The sequence below is a fragment of the Pinus tabuliformis genome, chromosome 4_2 (assembly GCF_031772625.1).
Source record: "Pinus tabuliformis cultivar Carrire ecotype Pingquan chromosome 4_2, CPIR1, whole genome shotgun sequence".
Lineage (NCBI taxonomy): Eukaryota > Viridiplantae > Streptophyta > Pinopsida > Pinales > Pinaceae > Pinus > Pinus tabuliformis.
Genome location: NC_142304.1, coordinates 422,609,746 through 422,627,239, shown reverse-complemented (window position 1 = coordinate 422,627,239; position 17,494 = coordinate 422,609,746). Strand labels below are relative to the sequence as shown.

Genomic DNA, 17,494 nt, shown 5'->3' with positions numbered 1-17,494 from the left:
CCCTAGTAGTAGAAGGCCCTGACACTGCCTCTGCACCTAATGTCAAATAATGAGTGCTAGGCATGGAGCTATGCTCTCCTATATCTATAGCAGATGGTGTTGATGCTGATGCTCCCGCAGTGTCCTCCTCCTCCTGCTCCTCCTGCTCCTCCTCTAAGTGCTGTTGCTCCTCTGACTCTGAGTCCTCCTCTTGCTGCCCCTGCTCTAATGGATCATCTGCCACTGGCTCTAACCATGAAGGTGACTCCTCCAATATGGGCTCCTGAGACTCCACCCTCCACGGAGACAATACATCAATATTGTCTAAGGAAATGGCATCTGGATCCACTGGTGATTCGATTTGCCTCACTCGAAGTCGGATGTTGTAATGCACATACACCAAATCGTTGAGGCGTGCGAACTCCAACCTGTAAGAGTGTCAAAAAAAGTAATGAGTCTTGACTCTTGACTCTTGACACTTGAAGGTCATAAATTAAAAATTAAAAATTACAATAAGTGTAATTGCTCAACTGAAGGCTTGAGTTCAATGTTATACCTGTTGCGCTTTTTGGCGTGTATTTTCTCAAATACACTCCAATTGCGCTCACACCCCGAAGAGCTACATGTTTGACTCAAGATTCGTATAGCCAATTTTTGCAAATTTGGTGCCCTTGCACCATAGCTTCGCCACCAAATATCTACAACAAAATAATGAAATAAAAAATTCAAAAACTTAAAAGTTAAAAGTTAAAAGTTAAAACATAATTAAATTCAAATTTCTAATTTCTAATGAGTGATGACTTGTCACTTACGTGGCATGAAGAGGGCCCTTTCCCTAATGGCATCATCAAAGCCAAATAGGCCAACACAATCCTGATAACACTGTACCTCGCGCTTGATTTTGCTACGAAGCTCAGAATCAGGTACCATCCTCTGAATACAGGAATGGAGCCCTTCCATCACCTCGCCATCAAAATCAAAGTTGCATTTGTATGAAAATGCAGGGTTGAGGAAGAGTGCTGCTGCATTAATGGGTCGATGAAGCATCCCTGTCCACCGACTATCGATCACATCCCATAACATCATCTGCCTATCAAGGCCAGCAGAACCCTTGTCTGCATAATAGGAACGAATGGCCTCCTTGGCCCTATCCATGCCCTCATACAAATAAGGCATTGCAGGCTTCTCTCCATCCACCAATCTAAGAACCTTTACTATAGGTTCGCTAACTGCACATGCTTCTTGTACTCCACGCCAAAATGTCTTAGAGTACACCATTTTTGCAATGGCTCTCCCATCAGGTCTCCTGCTGTATCTACAATTACGCCAATCATCAGACACAAACATTTGCTTCAACTCGAACTGACATCGAAGCAAAGACTGAAGAGTAATAAAGGTTGTGGCAAAACGTGTGATGGCAGGACGCCGCAACTCCTTGTTTCTAGTGAACCTCCTCATAAGGCTAAGAACAAAAGCATGGTTATAAATAAACTTGGGGATGCTCCTAGCCATATCAACTGCCTCCTTGATGAAGGAGAGTTTCCCCATATCCTCAAGCAACAAATCAAGACAATGCGCTGCACATGGAGTCCAGAACAATGTGGGATGCCTCTCCATAAGCATTCTGCCGGCAGACACATAATTAGCTGCATTGTCTGTTATGACTTGCACCACATTCTGCACACCAATCTCCCGAATGAACCCATCTAACAACTCACATATCGTTGCTGCATCTTTGATATGTTCTGATGCATCCAACGATTTAATAAACATGGTACCTTTAGGACAATGTACCAAGAAATTTAGAAGGGTCCTACCCTTCCTATCTGTCCAACCATCAGACATCACTGTGCATCCAGTGACTTCCCATGTCTTTTTCAACTCCGCCAATCTAGAGTTGATGTCCTGTTTTTCTGCTTGAAGAATTGGCCCCCGCAACTCCTCATATGTGGCACTTTTGTACCCTGGGCCCACAACAGCAATAGCATCGAACATTGGTTGCCAAAATGGATTGGTTTTCGTGATGCTGAGAGGTAAGTCGCTCCAAAAAATACACCTCCCCATGACTCTATCTGCTTCTTGCTTCTCCTTTTTTTTAACAGGCGATTTTATGCCAGGTTGTGCTCCAGCTCCTGTTCGTGGAACAAAAAATGATGACCTCGCATTCACACTAGCAGTAGCGCTAGCATGTGATGGTGTGCCAGTTGTGGAGCCCCTCCCACTAGGGCCAGTAGGGCCACTACCCTCAACATCAAAATCAGGAGAAGATATCCCGAAAGATCTACCTGCACGTTCAGCTTTGTTTCTTTCCGCCTCTTCCTTCTTTCTGTCCTTTTCTTCAATTGCCTCAAGAGCTTTTTGTATAAGCTCCGGACTAGAAACTGTACAAATGCCAACATCATGTCCAGTGAGTCTAGCAAGATGGTATTTCAGTCGTGTAACCCCACCTGTCATCTTGGTCCCACACAATTTGCATGCAAGATATGCACGATTTGTCCCACCATCAGGGATCCCATACTCCCAAAATGGGTCCAAGTTTTTTGGCATATTTGTATTTTGTAGTGGGCTAACTCAAAAGGAAACCTACAGCACCAAAAAAAATTTGGAATTAGTAACTTAATAAGTAATACGAAATTACAAATAAGTTAATAACCACATCATTTTACAAAACAACATCCTTATCTCTTAGATCAGTGGAGGAAAGAAATTTTATTTCTGATAATGTAGCAAAAAAAGGAAAGAACTTTTTTTGTTTAGCTTAAAGAGACAACAGACTTGGCCCTGGGATAATTGGCAATGAATGGTCTTCAAGAAGCAGCACAAAGTCAAACAGTCCTCAAGAGTCAAAACCTTCCACAAGGCGGCAACATGTTTAATATGGCATCGAGACATGCCAGCTGTGTCATATACTTTTGTTTTTAAATATTTGTGCTCTCCGATTGCAGCATTAGCAACCTGTAATTGTGTTCATTATAAGGTTTTATAGGTGGTATAATTTGCTATAATATTTATTTTTATATAAATATTAGAAACAGATAATGGCCTTAATAACTGAATTAGTATATAACTGAAATCAAAACTTGATTAACTTCATAGAACATCTAAGATCAATAGAGTCATGAGATTAACTTCAAGTTCATAGAACATCTAAGAGTCATGAGATTAACTTCATAGAACATCTAAGATCAAGAAAATCTCACACAAAATAAGTAAATCATTCTTCCACCAACCATAAGACTTACGTTGTGGGCATCCAAGCTTCACTTCGCCTTACAGAATATTAGTGAGAAGAACATCTAGCAAATAGGCAGATTATTCTTTTATCCAATAATTGGGCAAGATAAAATCAAATGAACATCCATAGCACAGGGCATCTTGCTGCCACCAAATCTAGACTTTGGGTAGAAAATCTAAATGTTCAACCTATCAAACAATTTGGGATTGAGTGCAAAAGGTACATTGTTCTTAACTTGATGAATATAAATTTCTAATAGGATGAGTCAGTGGTCTATTCCAGCTTCAGGTGTCGACTATCGTGTTATTGCTATCGATGTCTTAAAAAACAAGAATCTGTCAAGCTGTTTCATTGTGAATGCTTCATTCAGTTTTCTCTGGATTCAATATTTTAGCATGTGTGTTTTTGGATTATTCTCGAGCATTCCCATATTCTTGCCATGTTACCTCCCCCTTTCTTTTCATTGTGTTTTAAATTGGAGTTACAGCATCCACACATTATGATGTCTTTTTGGAAGTTGCTTTGAGAAACATCTCTTGAAGCTGGGGACCTGCACTGTTAACACAGACTTACTTCGGCTTAGGTGCCAGGCCAGGTCTGAGGGGCAGTGTTAGTGGATTTGATGAACTTCATGGTCGAAATTCGAAATTCACCGAATTTCAAGATGAATCAAATAAAATCGCTTCAGATTCGGCGAACTTGAAAGGGAATCTTCAACAAGTCTTCCTCAAACAAATTTGGCATAAAATCAGAGTTGGATAGAATTTGAATTGGATTTGCTATAGAGGGTTTAAAAGAATTAGAAAAAAACGAATTGTGCAGACCTCCCTTAGTTCATGAGCAATAGAGGCTTGCCGCTTCACTGCTACGCAGTCATGCTGCAGTTTATTTAAAATTTTAATGGCATTCATACCTGTTCTTGGCACTTGCAGCGACCAAACCCTCCTTCGCAGCGACCACGTTCCGGCGGCTCCAGCTCTCAGAAAAACAATGACGTGAAAAAACCCAAAAATCATTTTATACAGCGCGCGGACTGATTTTAACTTTTTAACCTCGCCGGCGATATTTTCACTCGTCGCGCGATATTTTAGGAAATATCGCCGAAATATCGGAAATCGCGCGAGATTTTTAAAACAGGAAAATATCGCGATATTTTGGCGGCGATATTTCGGCTCGCCGAAAATATCGCGATATTTCCGAATATCGCCGATATTTCGGCGATATTATCAACACTGTATTTTCTTGAAGAAAATTTTCATAATTTGAACGGCAAAATTCTAAACGGAACGTTACGGTGGTATTAGAGCATGATTTTGGCCAACTGTGGGTTAAAATCAATGTGGAAAAAGTCGAAGTCAGGATTAATTCGCCAAGGGTTCAAAAGTTGAAAAACTTGGCAAAGTCGGGAGTTTTTTGAAAAAGTCTGCAAAATTAAAAAAACACAAAATTATTCATTTTTTAATATTTTTTTTAACATCTAGAGTATCCACAACATCAAATAAATGCATTTCCACATTAACATGTAAAGAAAGCTAATATATAATATGTATATGAAGTCTAGTGCTACATCACATATCAAAATAGTGAATCAACTCCTGAATTTTGAGTCCTGTCTGAGTCTCAACTCTCAAGAGTCAAAATATCAACAAAAAATATAATAAATGTATATCATGAGTCATCTAAAAGTCATCAAGTAATCAGTCACTGAGATCCTCTTCCCCTTTTACGGGAATAGGGAACGACTTTGCCTTTTCCTCTAGAGGAAGAAGGCCTTGCCCCTGGGGATACAAATGGACTCAATCGTCCTCTAGAAGCTGATGGAAGAGGTGGCCTCTGTCTTATGCTGCTGCTGCCCATCCTAGATGGTGTCACCTTCTCCTCATCATCCTCAACCAGCTTTGCCTCCTGACCCTGATGTTGCTCCTCCTCCTCTACCTCTAGCTCTCCCTCCCCTACAACTGCTACATCCTCTAGATCCACACCTAACCAATCTGGGATTGAGTACATGATCAGCCTCTCAGCCTCGACTCTCCATGCAGAGGTGGTATCAATATTGTCCAATGAGATGGCTTCTACATCAGTAGGTGTCTGAAGCTGTCTCACCCACAATCAAAGATTGTAGTAGACGTAGACCATGTCATTGAGGCATTGGGACTCCAATCTGTATTAGGGTCATAGATTGTAAATTAGTACTTAGAAAATTTAAATATTAAAAATAATCAAATGAATTCAAAAAATTTAATTTGAAATCTTTTTACTTGTGCTTTTTGATGTGTATTTTGTCAAATACACTCCAGTTGCGCTCACACCCAGAGGAATTGCATGTTTGGCCGAGCACTCGAATGGTAAGGTTTTGGAGATGGGGTAATCTGGTACCATAGCTTGTCCACCAAGCATCTACAAGTTAAAAGAAAAATGAGAAACATAAAAAAAAGACCATTGAAATTCTAAACTTGAAAGTTTGAAATAAACTGAAGCTTACCTAACATTTTGGTCGTCCTATTCTTAATAGCCATGGTAAAACCAAATGTGCCACCTCTCATCCTATAGACCTCCATTTCTTTAGAAATATCTTCACATTCTTGCTGATATGACACCATCCTCTCGACACAAGTGAAGAATCCATCCATCACCTCGGCATCAAATCTGAAACCACAGACGTAAGAAAATGCAGGGTTGAGGTAGATACCTGTAGCATGAATGGGGCGATGGAGGGTATTGTTCCATCGCTCATCAATCACTCTCCATATGACCTGTTGTTTCTCTAACTCCTTGTTTCCCTTATCTTCATAATAAGCACGAATGGCTTCTTTGGCCCTATCCATGGCCTCATACAAGTAGCCCATTGCGGGCTTGTCTCCACCAACCAATCAAAGAACCCTTACCAAGGGTTTTGAAATGGCACACACCTCCTCTACTCCTGCCCAAAAGCTCTGATCATATGAAACTAGTCTGCATATGCCCTCTCCCTCTGATTTGCGGCTAATAGATAAAAAACGCCAATCCGTTGAAAGAAACATGCTCTTCACATCCCACATAGAATTCAATAGAGACTGCAGAGATATGAAAGTAGTGGCAAATCGTGTAATGGCAGGATGCACCAACTCTTTGTTTTTGGTGTATTTTCTCATCAAGCTAAGCACAGATGCATGATTATATATAAATTTTGTTATGCTCCTGGATGATTCAACAATATCCTTCACAGTAGGAATCTTACCTATATCCTCCAACATCAAGTCATTGCAATGAGTAGCACAAGGTGTCCAAAACAAGTTAGGATACCTCTCCATAAGCAACTTGCCAGCTGCAGCATAAATTGCAGCGTTGTCTGTTATGACTTGGACAACATTGCTTGGGCCTACTTCTTGAATGAAGATGTCCAAAAACTCACATAATGTACGTGCACCTTTAATGTCTGCAAATGCATCAACAAATTTCGTAAACATTGTCCCCTTGGGACAACTAACCAAGAAGTTAAGAAAGGGTCCTACCCCTTTGGTCAGTCCAACTATCTGACATGATTGTGCATCCAGTTTGTTCCCATGATCCCCTAAACTCTGCCAATCTAGCAGTGCAATCAGTCTTTTCATCTTGAAGAAGAGGCCCTCTCAATTCTGCAAAGGTTGGGGCTTTGTACCCCGGGCCAATGATAACAACAGCATCAAACATAGGCTAGTAGAATGGGTTTGTCTTGGCAATGTTGAAAGTAACATCACTCCATAGAAGACACTTACTGACCAACCTGTCAGCTTCTGCCTTTTCCTTTTTTTTAATTGCTGATTTGATGCCAGGTTGTGCACTAGTTGTGGTTCTACGAATAAAAAAAGATGAGATAGATGAGGGGTTGGGACCTATGGGTGAGGAAGGTGATGCTGAAGAAGCACTGCCACTCTCAATTCCCCCCACTCTTGAGGCCCCTACAAGTTGGATTTTTAGTGCTGCTCTGGTGTCTTTTTCGTCCTCTTTATCCATCAATGATTGAATGGCCCGTCGGATGATTTTTGGAGTTGTATTTGGGCAAAGGTCAACATTTTGCACCAGAATTTTCCCCAAATGGAATTTTAATCTGTTGATACCTCTTGACATGCTTGCCACACAACTTGCAAGTCAAATACATTCTATTGACCCCCCTAGTTTCATGTATAGTATCAGGTTCACCATATTCCCACATAGCGTCCAAAATCCTTGGCATTTTGTTTTAAACTTTGAACTTGAATTTAAACCCGGGCACAAAAAAAAAAAATTGAAACAAATTAAAAATTTCCCATCACATAAAAAGCAAACACAAATGCAATAGTTGATTTTAGATTTTAAATGCCTCTTCTAGTTCTCAGTCACTTGAAAACACTCAGATTCAGTAAACAAGGGTTTGAAATTTGAATTTTTGTCATTTTAATCTTGAAAGTTGAAGTTTTTCTTCAATCTAGAATCTAGATTCTAGGCAAAAATAAGACATAAACGAACTAATAGAATTTTAGAGAAGTATAGAAAGATTTAAGAAATCATGTGTAAAAAAAACTATGAGAGAAATTAAAACACATACCTGGCATTGGGCAGCAGCAATTTGGCACTTTGAAGTTTGAATCTCCAACGACGAGCAGTGGAAAAATCTCCAAATCTCCACCTCAAAACTCACAAATATTCTCCTCTCACGCAATAAAATGAACACAATACCATCCTGTATTTCAAATAAAATGAACACAATACCATAGCAACACCATTAAATTGCTTTAGCCTTCAACTCAACGAAATATAATTTGTATTGCACTCAGAAACAAATTACAATACATACCACTAATAGAGCGGGCTCCAACAATAAAAAGAGAAATCTACAGCAGACTGTTGATCAATGTATATCGCTGTAGGTGGTTGTTACAATCCAAATCTCCACCTCAAAACTCACAAATATTCTCCCCTAACGCAATGGCAAACCCCTATGCATCTCCATAGCACCGAATGGGAGAGAAAACAACAAAAAAAATGACCATTTTCACCTTTGTGGGCTTTTTATCCGCGGCATGGGAAGGGAGGCCAGCTTTTTGGGTCGACTCTCGATTAAATCGGGAGTATAACAAAAAAAATCGCGACTTTTTCCTTTGCCAAAAAGTCGCCAAAAAGTGATGTGATTAAATCGTTTTGGTCAAAAAATCGGGTTTTTGGGATTAAATCGCGACTTTTTCATGACCTTTTCCACACTGGTTAAAATCAAAGTTGCCGTATATTTCCTAAAGAATAAAGGAGCAAAGTTTGTGGGTTAAATTTCTTAATCTATTTGTTGGAGAATAATTGTTGTAGGTGATTTGTCAAAGTGTTGAAGAGAAAATATTGGATGGTGTAATATTAGTTTGCAAGGCTGAAATTAATGATCTTGCTGGGAAAAATTTATTCTACTGCGCCAAAATTATTTTGCTAGGCCAAAGTTATTTTGTTGGTATGAATTTATCTTTCTAGATCGAGATTATTTTGCTGGGCCAAATTTATCTTGTTGGGCCAAAATTATCTTGTCGTGCCAAATTTCTCTTGTCGGGATGAATTTCTCTTGTTGGATCAAATTATTTTGCAACAGTTCAATTTATTGGTGAAGAGGTTCTTCTTCGGTATTATTAATAAATTTTGTTGGGTTTCCTTTTGTGGCATTTTTCAATAAAAAATTGTGATTCACTGGCTGTCCAATTTTTGTTGGAATTTATTAAAATTTCGACAAAATTACTTTTAGATATTTTCTGAAGAAATTTTATTTGCTAAGGCCGTATTATTGTTCCATTTATCGTAATTATTTGCTAGATCCATATTTCTCTATTGGGGTCGGGTTTATTTGTTGGGCTCAGTTTATTTGCTGAAGCCCAGTTTATTTGTCGGAGCCAGATTTATCTATTGGGGGCAAGTTCATTTGTTGGGCTGAGTTTATTTGCTAGAACCCAATTTATCTGTCGGAACCTAGTTTATTTGTTGGGGGTTTTGTAGGAGATTGATCTCATTTGAGCCGTGATTTTGAAATGGGTTTGCAAGATTGAAGAGTTGGAGAATTGTGGTACAAATTTATCTTATTTGGAGCAATGCACAAAGCTGAGCAAATAGGGGAATTTGCACTAATTGGGCTTTTCGGGTCAGCTGGAGTTTGCCGAATATTTTTCTCGTTTTTGTGGGGTTTTGTGAGAGGAGATCGTAGTTAAAATTTCAGAATTTTCCGAGCAATATTCAGGTTGGGAATCAACATTCTTTCAACAATATGTTTTATTAGTTAACTAGGTAATTCATACCACTTGGTGGGCTTGATCTTGGCTTGGAGTTAAGCCAAACTATTTTTGGGTTTTAATGGGTTTGGTGTGAGGAGCTCTAGGTTAAATTTTCAGAATTTTTTGAGTAGTTTTGAGTGCATAAACTCCAGTTCTTCTTTAGTAGCAATGATAATGTTTTTTGGGCAGTGCATGCTACATGTTTGGGTCATTTCCAACACTTGGGTCTACTTCATTTCACTTGGGTTTTGCATACATGTAGTGTGGTATCATATTTACAAGTGTTTCCACGTTATCTGCAAAGTGTTTGACAAAAGTACTGCTTGTTAATGGTTTGTTAAAATTTCTCAAAGAAAGTTTTTAATATTTGTTGGGTTAGTGAGAGAGTATGGTGAGTCCACATGAGGTGTTAATATTATATTTGGACCTCTATGTAATTGTTGAATGTGACTTGTGAGGGATGAGTATGTCTTAATGTGAGAGGTCTATGTATTGAGTCAGTTGGTCATGTAATCAAAAGTTTATTGTTGTATTGTTGATTGGATAAGGTATGCCAACTTGATTGAACTAAAACATGGATACGACCTTCATCAATTCTCTTAATAAGCTGGCAACAACAATCAACAGATCCCTTTCCAAGGGGATACTTTCTATGCTACAACAATAGCAACCACAAAAGGAACATGAGTTGGGATAAAAATCCTATGCACTTGGGACATATTTGAGATTTATGGGGTTTTCAGTAAAAGCCCTTCTCAAATTGGAAGAACTTGCTTCACTCTTTTCCAAGGTGGATCAGTTAGATGGGAAGAACTTGATTTGGGCTCTAAAACCAACCATGCTTGCCTTAGTACAACACAAGTATTTGGAGCACCCTTGTATAGGAGTCAAACTTCCAGTTGCCTCTTGTCTCAGTAGTATCATGATGCTGACCGCACCTATACCTCCTTACAGTGATGAAATTATGAGGAGAGTCTTTAGACTGATAGTGGAGACCTTTCAGGATTTGGATAACAGTGAGGGCCCTACCTTTGGGAAGAGGCTAGAGATTCTAAAAGTCATGGCCTTGGTTAGATCTTATGACCTCATGTTTGAGCTAGAGTGTGATGACTTGATCCTGTAGATGTTCCAATGCTTCTTCAACATTAGGAAACATAACCCTGATACAATCATGACACATATGCAGTCCATTTTGTCTTCATGTATGGGAGGCCATGATGCCATTTGCAGGAGGTTGCAATCTAGATTGTTGACCATTTGGAGGAGAGAACAATTGGTCTCACCTGTTGCTTATGAACTAACCAAAAGGTTGGTTAAGCAGAACATTGGTTTGTTCAGGAGACAATTGACCCAGGAGGAGTTGCAGAGGATTGGTGGTGACCAACCATGCAACAAGAATGAGCTGAGGAGGAAGGGTCTTTGCTTCATGTGCAAGGAACCTTGGGGACCTGACCACTCATGCTTGAGTGACACCGAGGAGATGAAAGGGGTAGAGCAGGAGGAGATTCTTTTCGACTTTCAGGATGAGTCCATGGGTTCATACGAGGATGCCTTTGAGGAGCATGAGTAGTCATGTGGATTTGCTGACAACATGCCAGATTTATATTCTGGTGTGTATAGTGAGCAGTTAGTGGACCTTATGGGAGACATTCAGGGTGATGAGTCACCAGTAATGATTCAACATGATGAGTCACCAATGACGATTCAGCATGAGCTGCATATGTTGGAGCATGAGTTAGCTGAGGAGGATGATATGCATAGTATGCATGATGAGCCTTTTGTGGAGAGCCAGTTGGAGGTTCATGTTGAGCCCTTGATAGAGGAGGATGACGAGCCATCTTTTGGACCAACCATTGATGAGGAGCAGACAAATGCACAGATAGCCAGCATGGTTGTAGTACTTGCAGACACTTGTCGTCATGAGGTGCTGGAGTCTAACATGATAGTTTTGTAGGAGGTTGGTAGACTAGAGGAGCATGGAGATGCTCGTCAAACGAGCGAAATGGTCATGCATACATCTTTGGGTCTACCCATTGATGAGGTGCAAACAGATGCAGTGATAGCTAGTAAATCTACAACATTTTTAGGGAACAACACTCTCTAGGAGTACATAGACAGGGCTTGCAGCACAACTTGCGCACTTTGGCCCATTATAGGGAGAGGGGCACGGTATCATGGACAAATCTTGTTGATGGATTGAACAAAGCAACATGATTTGAGCATGGACCAGCAACAACATAGTAGATTTGTTCCTTACGTAGGTGTCCATGCATTCGATTCTTTCCATGGGGTAGATTGGCAGGAGATCATGAGTTGGTATCCTATTAATCAACCGATCTTTTTAGTTAGGGACATAGTGCAGCAGGGGCCCTTAGGTGTGAGGGATTTTGCATGTTTCAATTGGGAGTGGGATGTAGGTTGTCAGCTCATCTACATTCTAGTACAATATTGGCATAGTGGGGTTGACCTTGGTTTATGCCAGGGGTTGGATTGGAGAGAGGTGATAATTTGGTATTCTACTGGTGTCGCAACATCTACTTCCAGAGACAAAGCACAACCCGAGCCATGGGTTATAGACGAGGATGATTGGTTATGGTGGTTTGCGATCTAGGTGGATCCATGGATGGTAATTTGAGCTAGTGGTTTGTTTGGGATTTAGATATTGAGGGACCCATTCATCTTTGGGAAAATAGCTAGTGGTTTGTTTGGGATTCAGATATTGAGGGATCCATTCATCTTTGGTTAGTTTGGAGGCATGGCGTGGTACAATGGTTCATTTGGGATCGTGGTATCAATTTACAAATGCCTTTACAGTGGACAAATACAGATTGCTTAACGACAAGCAATCTTGGGGCGGGAGGGTTTGTCATGTCCCCATTTTTATTTTCCTCTATAATACAACCAAATTGGATTTCTAGGGGTCTCGGGGGAGCTTTGAGGAGTTTTTATGGGATTTGATGGCATTCGCTTGGCTCATTCCATCATCCGCATAACTTGCCTTTTGTTTTGTCGCATTCCGACAACTTTCAAAAAACGAGGTTATTATTGGGCCTGACTTAATTAATTATGCTTGAGGTGGCATTCCAAGAGGATCATTTGATGGAACGCCTCAGTGTAATAGCTTGTTGGATCCAGAATGAGAAGATCTACATGATGGGATGCTGAGGAGTCACTTTTAGTGGCTAGGGAGAGTATAGTATTGGTGGGTGATTTACCATTTTCTCGGATTAAAGTGACTCTAATTAGTCAATTAATTAATTAAAAGTAAAAGGGGAAAATGGTTAATTGGGAAAAAGGCTAAAAGTGACTTAAGTAAATTAAAATTAAAAGGTCACTTAAGATAAATTCAATGGAGGAGCTTCTAGAATAATAATAAAATAATAAAATGAGATGCTTCTAGAGGCTTGGAGATCTATAAAAGAGGAGGAAGCCATTTGGAGACATATTGGAGTTAAGTATTTTTCTTATAGAGAGGTTTGAGAACGAGGTTCTCGACTTCCAGTAAGCCCGAGGATGAAAACCCTTGGGTTTCCATTTCGTCCAACCCACCATTTAAGAGATTTCACCTAGAAATCTCATGGAGCTTCAATAGTGTTATTGGAAATCAGATCTACAACAGATCTGAAGATTGGAGTGAGAATTATTCAGATTCTCAATTTGGGTGTTAGTTTCTAGTTGCTATTTTGGAGGCCAAGTTCAGTATTGCCGCAAATTATTTGGTGGCCATCACTGTCTCAGCTACTTCCAGCTATTGCATTATCATTATAAATAAAGCTGAGTTTGTTGCATATATTTCGTGTTCTATGTGTATTTACAATATTTATTAATTTGCGGTAGTAGCAACACTTTTTATTTCTAGGTTTATATGTTATATGCTGACAATTTCTGGTGCATTTTCATAATATTGTTGAATAGAATTCACAACATATTTCCCTGAAGAAAATTTTCATAATTTTAACGACAAAATTCTAAACGAGACATTACAACTAAGGAACTCAAGTAGGGTTGTCCCCTAATTGATTTTCTCCTAGTGACTAGGCAACCCCTCAATGGAAAAAAAATTATTAGCCTCAAAATAACTTTATTAATAACCAGAAACAAGTTAGAATTATTATATATGAATCATATATCAAGAAAAAAATTAAAAACACAAGTCACTTCACCATTGTACAAAATAAATTACACAAGGGTTTGCAAAAATATGAATTCTTTATTATGGTAACACTTGTCTCAATTGATAGCAATGGTCTTACAATGAGGAGAGCCTAGCCTTTATAGAAAAAAATTACAACGGCTAGTTAACAACCAACTAATGGCTAGTTGGACTTTCTCTCAATAACATATTTTACTATTCATCCACATTTTGGAGACTTAGTAAATTAATTCATAAATATTACAAGATAATTTTTAATTATCTACAAGGGGTTCGACTTGGATAAATTTCCAAAATTTAGCTCAAGATTCCATTTGCTGATGGTCAATTGCCAAAGTAGTAAACAATAGTAGTTCAATGTTCTACTTCGTCAACCTTAAAAAGTTTGACTCGGTCCCTTGGAGGAGAAATTCAACTTCTAATGACTATTTTCTTGGTCCATTGCTCAACTAATTGGTTCACCGGGTCTCCAATGGCTAGTTAGACCCTTTAATGGCTAGTTGACTTCACCAACATCTATCTTTGACTTGACTTTTCCCTTTAGTAAATCAACTTAGCCACATGGAAGTTGGATCTATACGACGCCTTTGACTTTCTAACAATTTCGACACCTGGGTGTGCTAAAACTAGCTTAGATTTGAATTGGGTATCTCTAGGTATTTTCATATCTTGCCTAGCGTTGCCACATCATCATGACCTATTGGAGCTCTAATGCCCATGTGAATTTGGAGAAATCAAGACATGGGTTTTGTTCCTTTCTTTTTTATAGACCAATTTTAACATATTACATGCCAAATTCTATCAAGATTGCCCCTTGTAGACCCCTTTTGACGTAATGCATGTCAAACAACCCAATGTTGCCGCTATTATGTCCCCCCCATGGTTTCTTTGATCTGTTGACCAACTTTGAACAAGCTGTAACTAGCAACTGGATGCTTAGATCTGAAAAATCCCACATGCCATGGAATCCTCTCATCAAACTCTACAATTTGAGGCTAGGTTGACTTTTTGACCATTGGAACCATTTTGTATTGGGAATTGTGAACTGCCTTGAGAAATGTGAATGTTGTTAAAAGAGACGCTATGCTCTAAGAGCTGTCATGAGGAATACTGCACCAAGGCCAAGGTCACATACAAACTCAATAGACGCTAACAATGTGGAATGACATATGTGCACCTTGACGCACGCTGGATTGGCCCATACGCCTGTGATTACCTCGACAAATGCATACTCCCATAAAACCACGAGTCCTCAAGAGAGTCCACCTAAAGCCCTCTAATATGGTTTGGGATGAAAGTGACCTTAAGTAGAACTTCAAGAGACCAGGCATGGTCCAACCAAACAAATGAATACAGATTCAATAACAAAGGCACATAAGTTTACACCTGTTGACAGGCAGGGTAACAGGTCCTTTCATTAATATAGTTTCATTTTATTTTATTTTATTTTTTGGGAAGAGATTTTAATATGCCCAATTTAGATGGTCTTTGTTTGATCCCAGAATATTGTCATACTATCAATTGTGTTATTAACAAAGGGAAAATCATCTATAGGGTTGATTATTATTGTAAATTGTTAATGAGTGGCAGTGTGTAACTGAAATGTCATAAGTCCTTAGTGAGCAACAAGTACCAAATGCCGATGATTTGAAATCCCATGGAGAATATCAAAAATGTTATATCTGGAATTAGGATTAGGTTGACACAGGTGAGGATTTAAAGCAAGGATAAAATCTTAGTGGGAGTGTCAATCAATATAAATCTATCAATGTCATATAGTAAAATTAAAACTATATGCAAAATAGCTATATTTCAGTGATGCATGTGCTTGCTAATGTATAGGAGTAGCTTTCATATTATGTATAGCCAAACTTACAAAATGGCTGGGCAGCAGCTGGTTTGTTGCGGTTGTCATGCTTTCTCTAGTATGGTTTGGATTTGACTTCATTAACTGCACATGTGAATTTAGATGATATTTTTATCTAATCGTGATGGAATTTACATTGTTGTGAGTTGTAGTTCCTCAACAAAGACAAGGTTGACGAATATATAGGTGTTACAATAACTTAGATGTTAAAATTGGCAACCAGGGCAAAACTTCATGTGGGTCATCTTATTCATGGCTGATAATATTTTTATTAGATTCCTCTCGTCGAGAGGTGTAGGATTGATATAAAGATCATCCGATTCCGATAAGTATTCATGGAGATATGAATTTATTTTGATTATGGAATTATTATCAAGCTGACCTACAACTCATGTAGGCTCAGAAGCCCAACAGTCGCATCTATTCACCTACCAACGTTGTGTATAAATATAAGAGGACTTTTCCTCATTTGGACTCACTCATCTCATCACATCTCTCTCTCTACTGCGCAGATATGAGTCTCTTCTCTACTTCGCTGAAATGGGTCTCTCTCTCTCACACATGTGAAGCCGGAAGCTGTTGAATTTGAAGCTGCAACTGCAGAAGTAAAGATTGACTTGCGTGGCCTAGAAGATCTCCTCTTTGGAACTGCGCTGTAGGTTCATCTGAACCTCCTTTGAAAGCCGCAACTTTTGGTGGTGGAATGAAGTCAATCCGACGAACGGTTTGCAAGATATCGACTGCCCTAGTTTGAAACCGGAAACTGCTGAAACTGAAGTTGCAACTGCAGAAGTAAAGATTGACTTGCGTGGCCTAGAAGATCTCCTCTTTGGAACTGCACTGTAGGTTCATCTGAACCTCCTTTGAAAGCCGCAACTTTTGGTGGTGGAATGAAGTCAATCCAACGAACGGTTTGCAAGATATCGACTGCCCTAGTTTGAAACCGGAAACTGCTGAAACTGAAGCTACAACTACAGAAGTAAAGATTGACTTGCGTGGCCTAGAATATCTCCTCATCTGAACTGCGCTGTAGGTTCATCTGAACCTCCTCTGGAAGCCGAAACTTTTGGTGGTGGAATGAAGTCAATCCAACTGTCGGTTTGTGAGATATGGTCTGCCCTAGTTTGATAATGAAGCCGCTAATGCTGATGCTACTGATCTAGGGTTTGCTACTGCTGATATGAATCAGATTTATTGTACTATTTCTCTCTGCTGAATTATTGAAGATAAAAGAATATTTGATGAAAGGGTTTCCCCACACATTGTGGGGTTTGTCCCTGGCTAGCCGCCACATCTTGTGTCTCTTGTCTTGGCTTGTTTTCTGTCGATCGTTTAATGTTCTATCTGCACTTTACTTTATGTACATGTGATTGCTAATCGGTGGAATATAATAAGAAAAAGAAGTAAATTGTTATAAGCATAGAACATACCATAACTTAACATGGTATCGGAGCTGAGGTGAAGACAAAGCCCGAGCAAGAGCAAGAGCAATCATTGAAGAGAAGATTGGCAAGGCTATCCTAAAAGAACTATGGGGTCCTCAACACTCTTTCCTGCCGAAGACAAGCTCCGTGAGAAAGCTGACTATCACGGATGGAAGATGTCTATCGATCTAACCCTTGAAGATCAAGGAGTGCTGGACCATGTGAGAGGCAATATTGTTGAGCCTTCATCAAATGCATCTGCTGCAGCCTGGAACAAATGGAAAAATGGAGAAGTCAAAACAAAGAAGATCATCCGGGACTCTATCGACAAGCGCTTGGTGGCCTACATCTCTGATCTAGACACCTCCAAGGAAATCTACGACAGACTGGTGAGTTTATTTAAAGTTAATGATGCAAATCAAGTTTTGTTTCTTAGAAATAAGCTGAGGGAAATCAAGAAGGGTAAAGATGAAAGTATGCAAGCATACTTCTTAAGAATCACCGAGATCAAGAACGATCTCCTATCTATTGGGGAAACTATTACTGACAGAGAAATGGCACTCACAACTTTTGGAAGATTGCCATTTGAATGGTATGTGT

At 39.4% G+C, this 17,494-nt stretch overlaps 2 protein-coding genes across 2 annotated transcripts in view; one reads left to right on the top strand and one right to left on the bottom strand.

The window, feature by feature from the left end:
• MSH2 (MUTS homolog 2) overlaps positions 1 to 17,494 on the top strand; it is a 220,453-nt gene that overhangs the window by 136,622 nt on the left and 66,337 nt on the right. The gene's annotated exons all lie outside the window — the stretch shown is intronic.
• On the bottom strand, positions 487 to 4,183 carry LOC149169746 (uncharacterized). Its single transcript, XM_089428066.1, has 3 exons — positions 4,128 to 4,183; positions 792 to 2,562; positions 487 to 677 (listed from the first exon to the last, which is right to left on the bottom strand). Exons 2-3 carry the CDS (start codon positions 2,524 to 2,526, stop codon positions 487 to 489), a joined length of 1,926 nt encoding a protein of 641 aa, XP_089284192.1. The 5' UTR covers positions 2,527 to 2,562; positions 4,128 to 4,183.

Bases quoted from the DNA above. Each gene is read 5' to 3' on its own strand.
- LOC149169746 (XM_089428066.1), bottom strand. From the start codon at position 2,526: ATGCCAAAAAACTTGGACCCATTTTGGGAGTATGGGATCCCTGATGGT. The intron at 678-791 runs GTAAGTGACAAG...ATTTTGTTGTAG, and splicing joins AAGGGCCCTCTTCATGCCAC to ATATTTGGTGGCGAAGCTAT.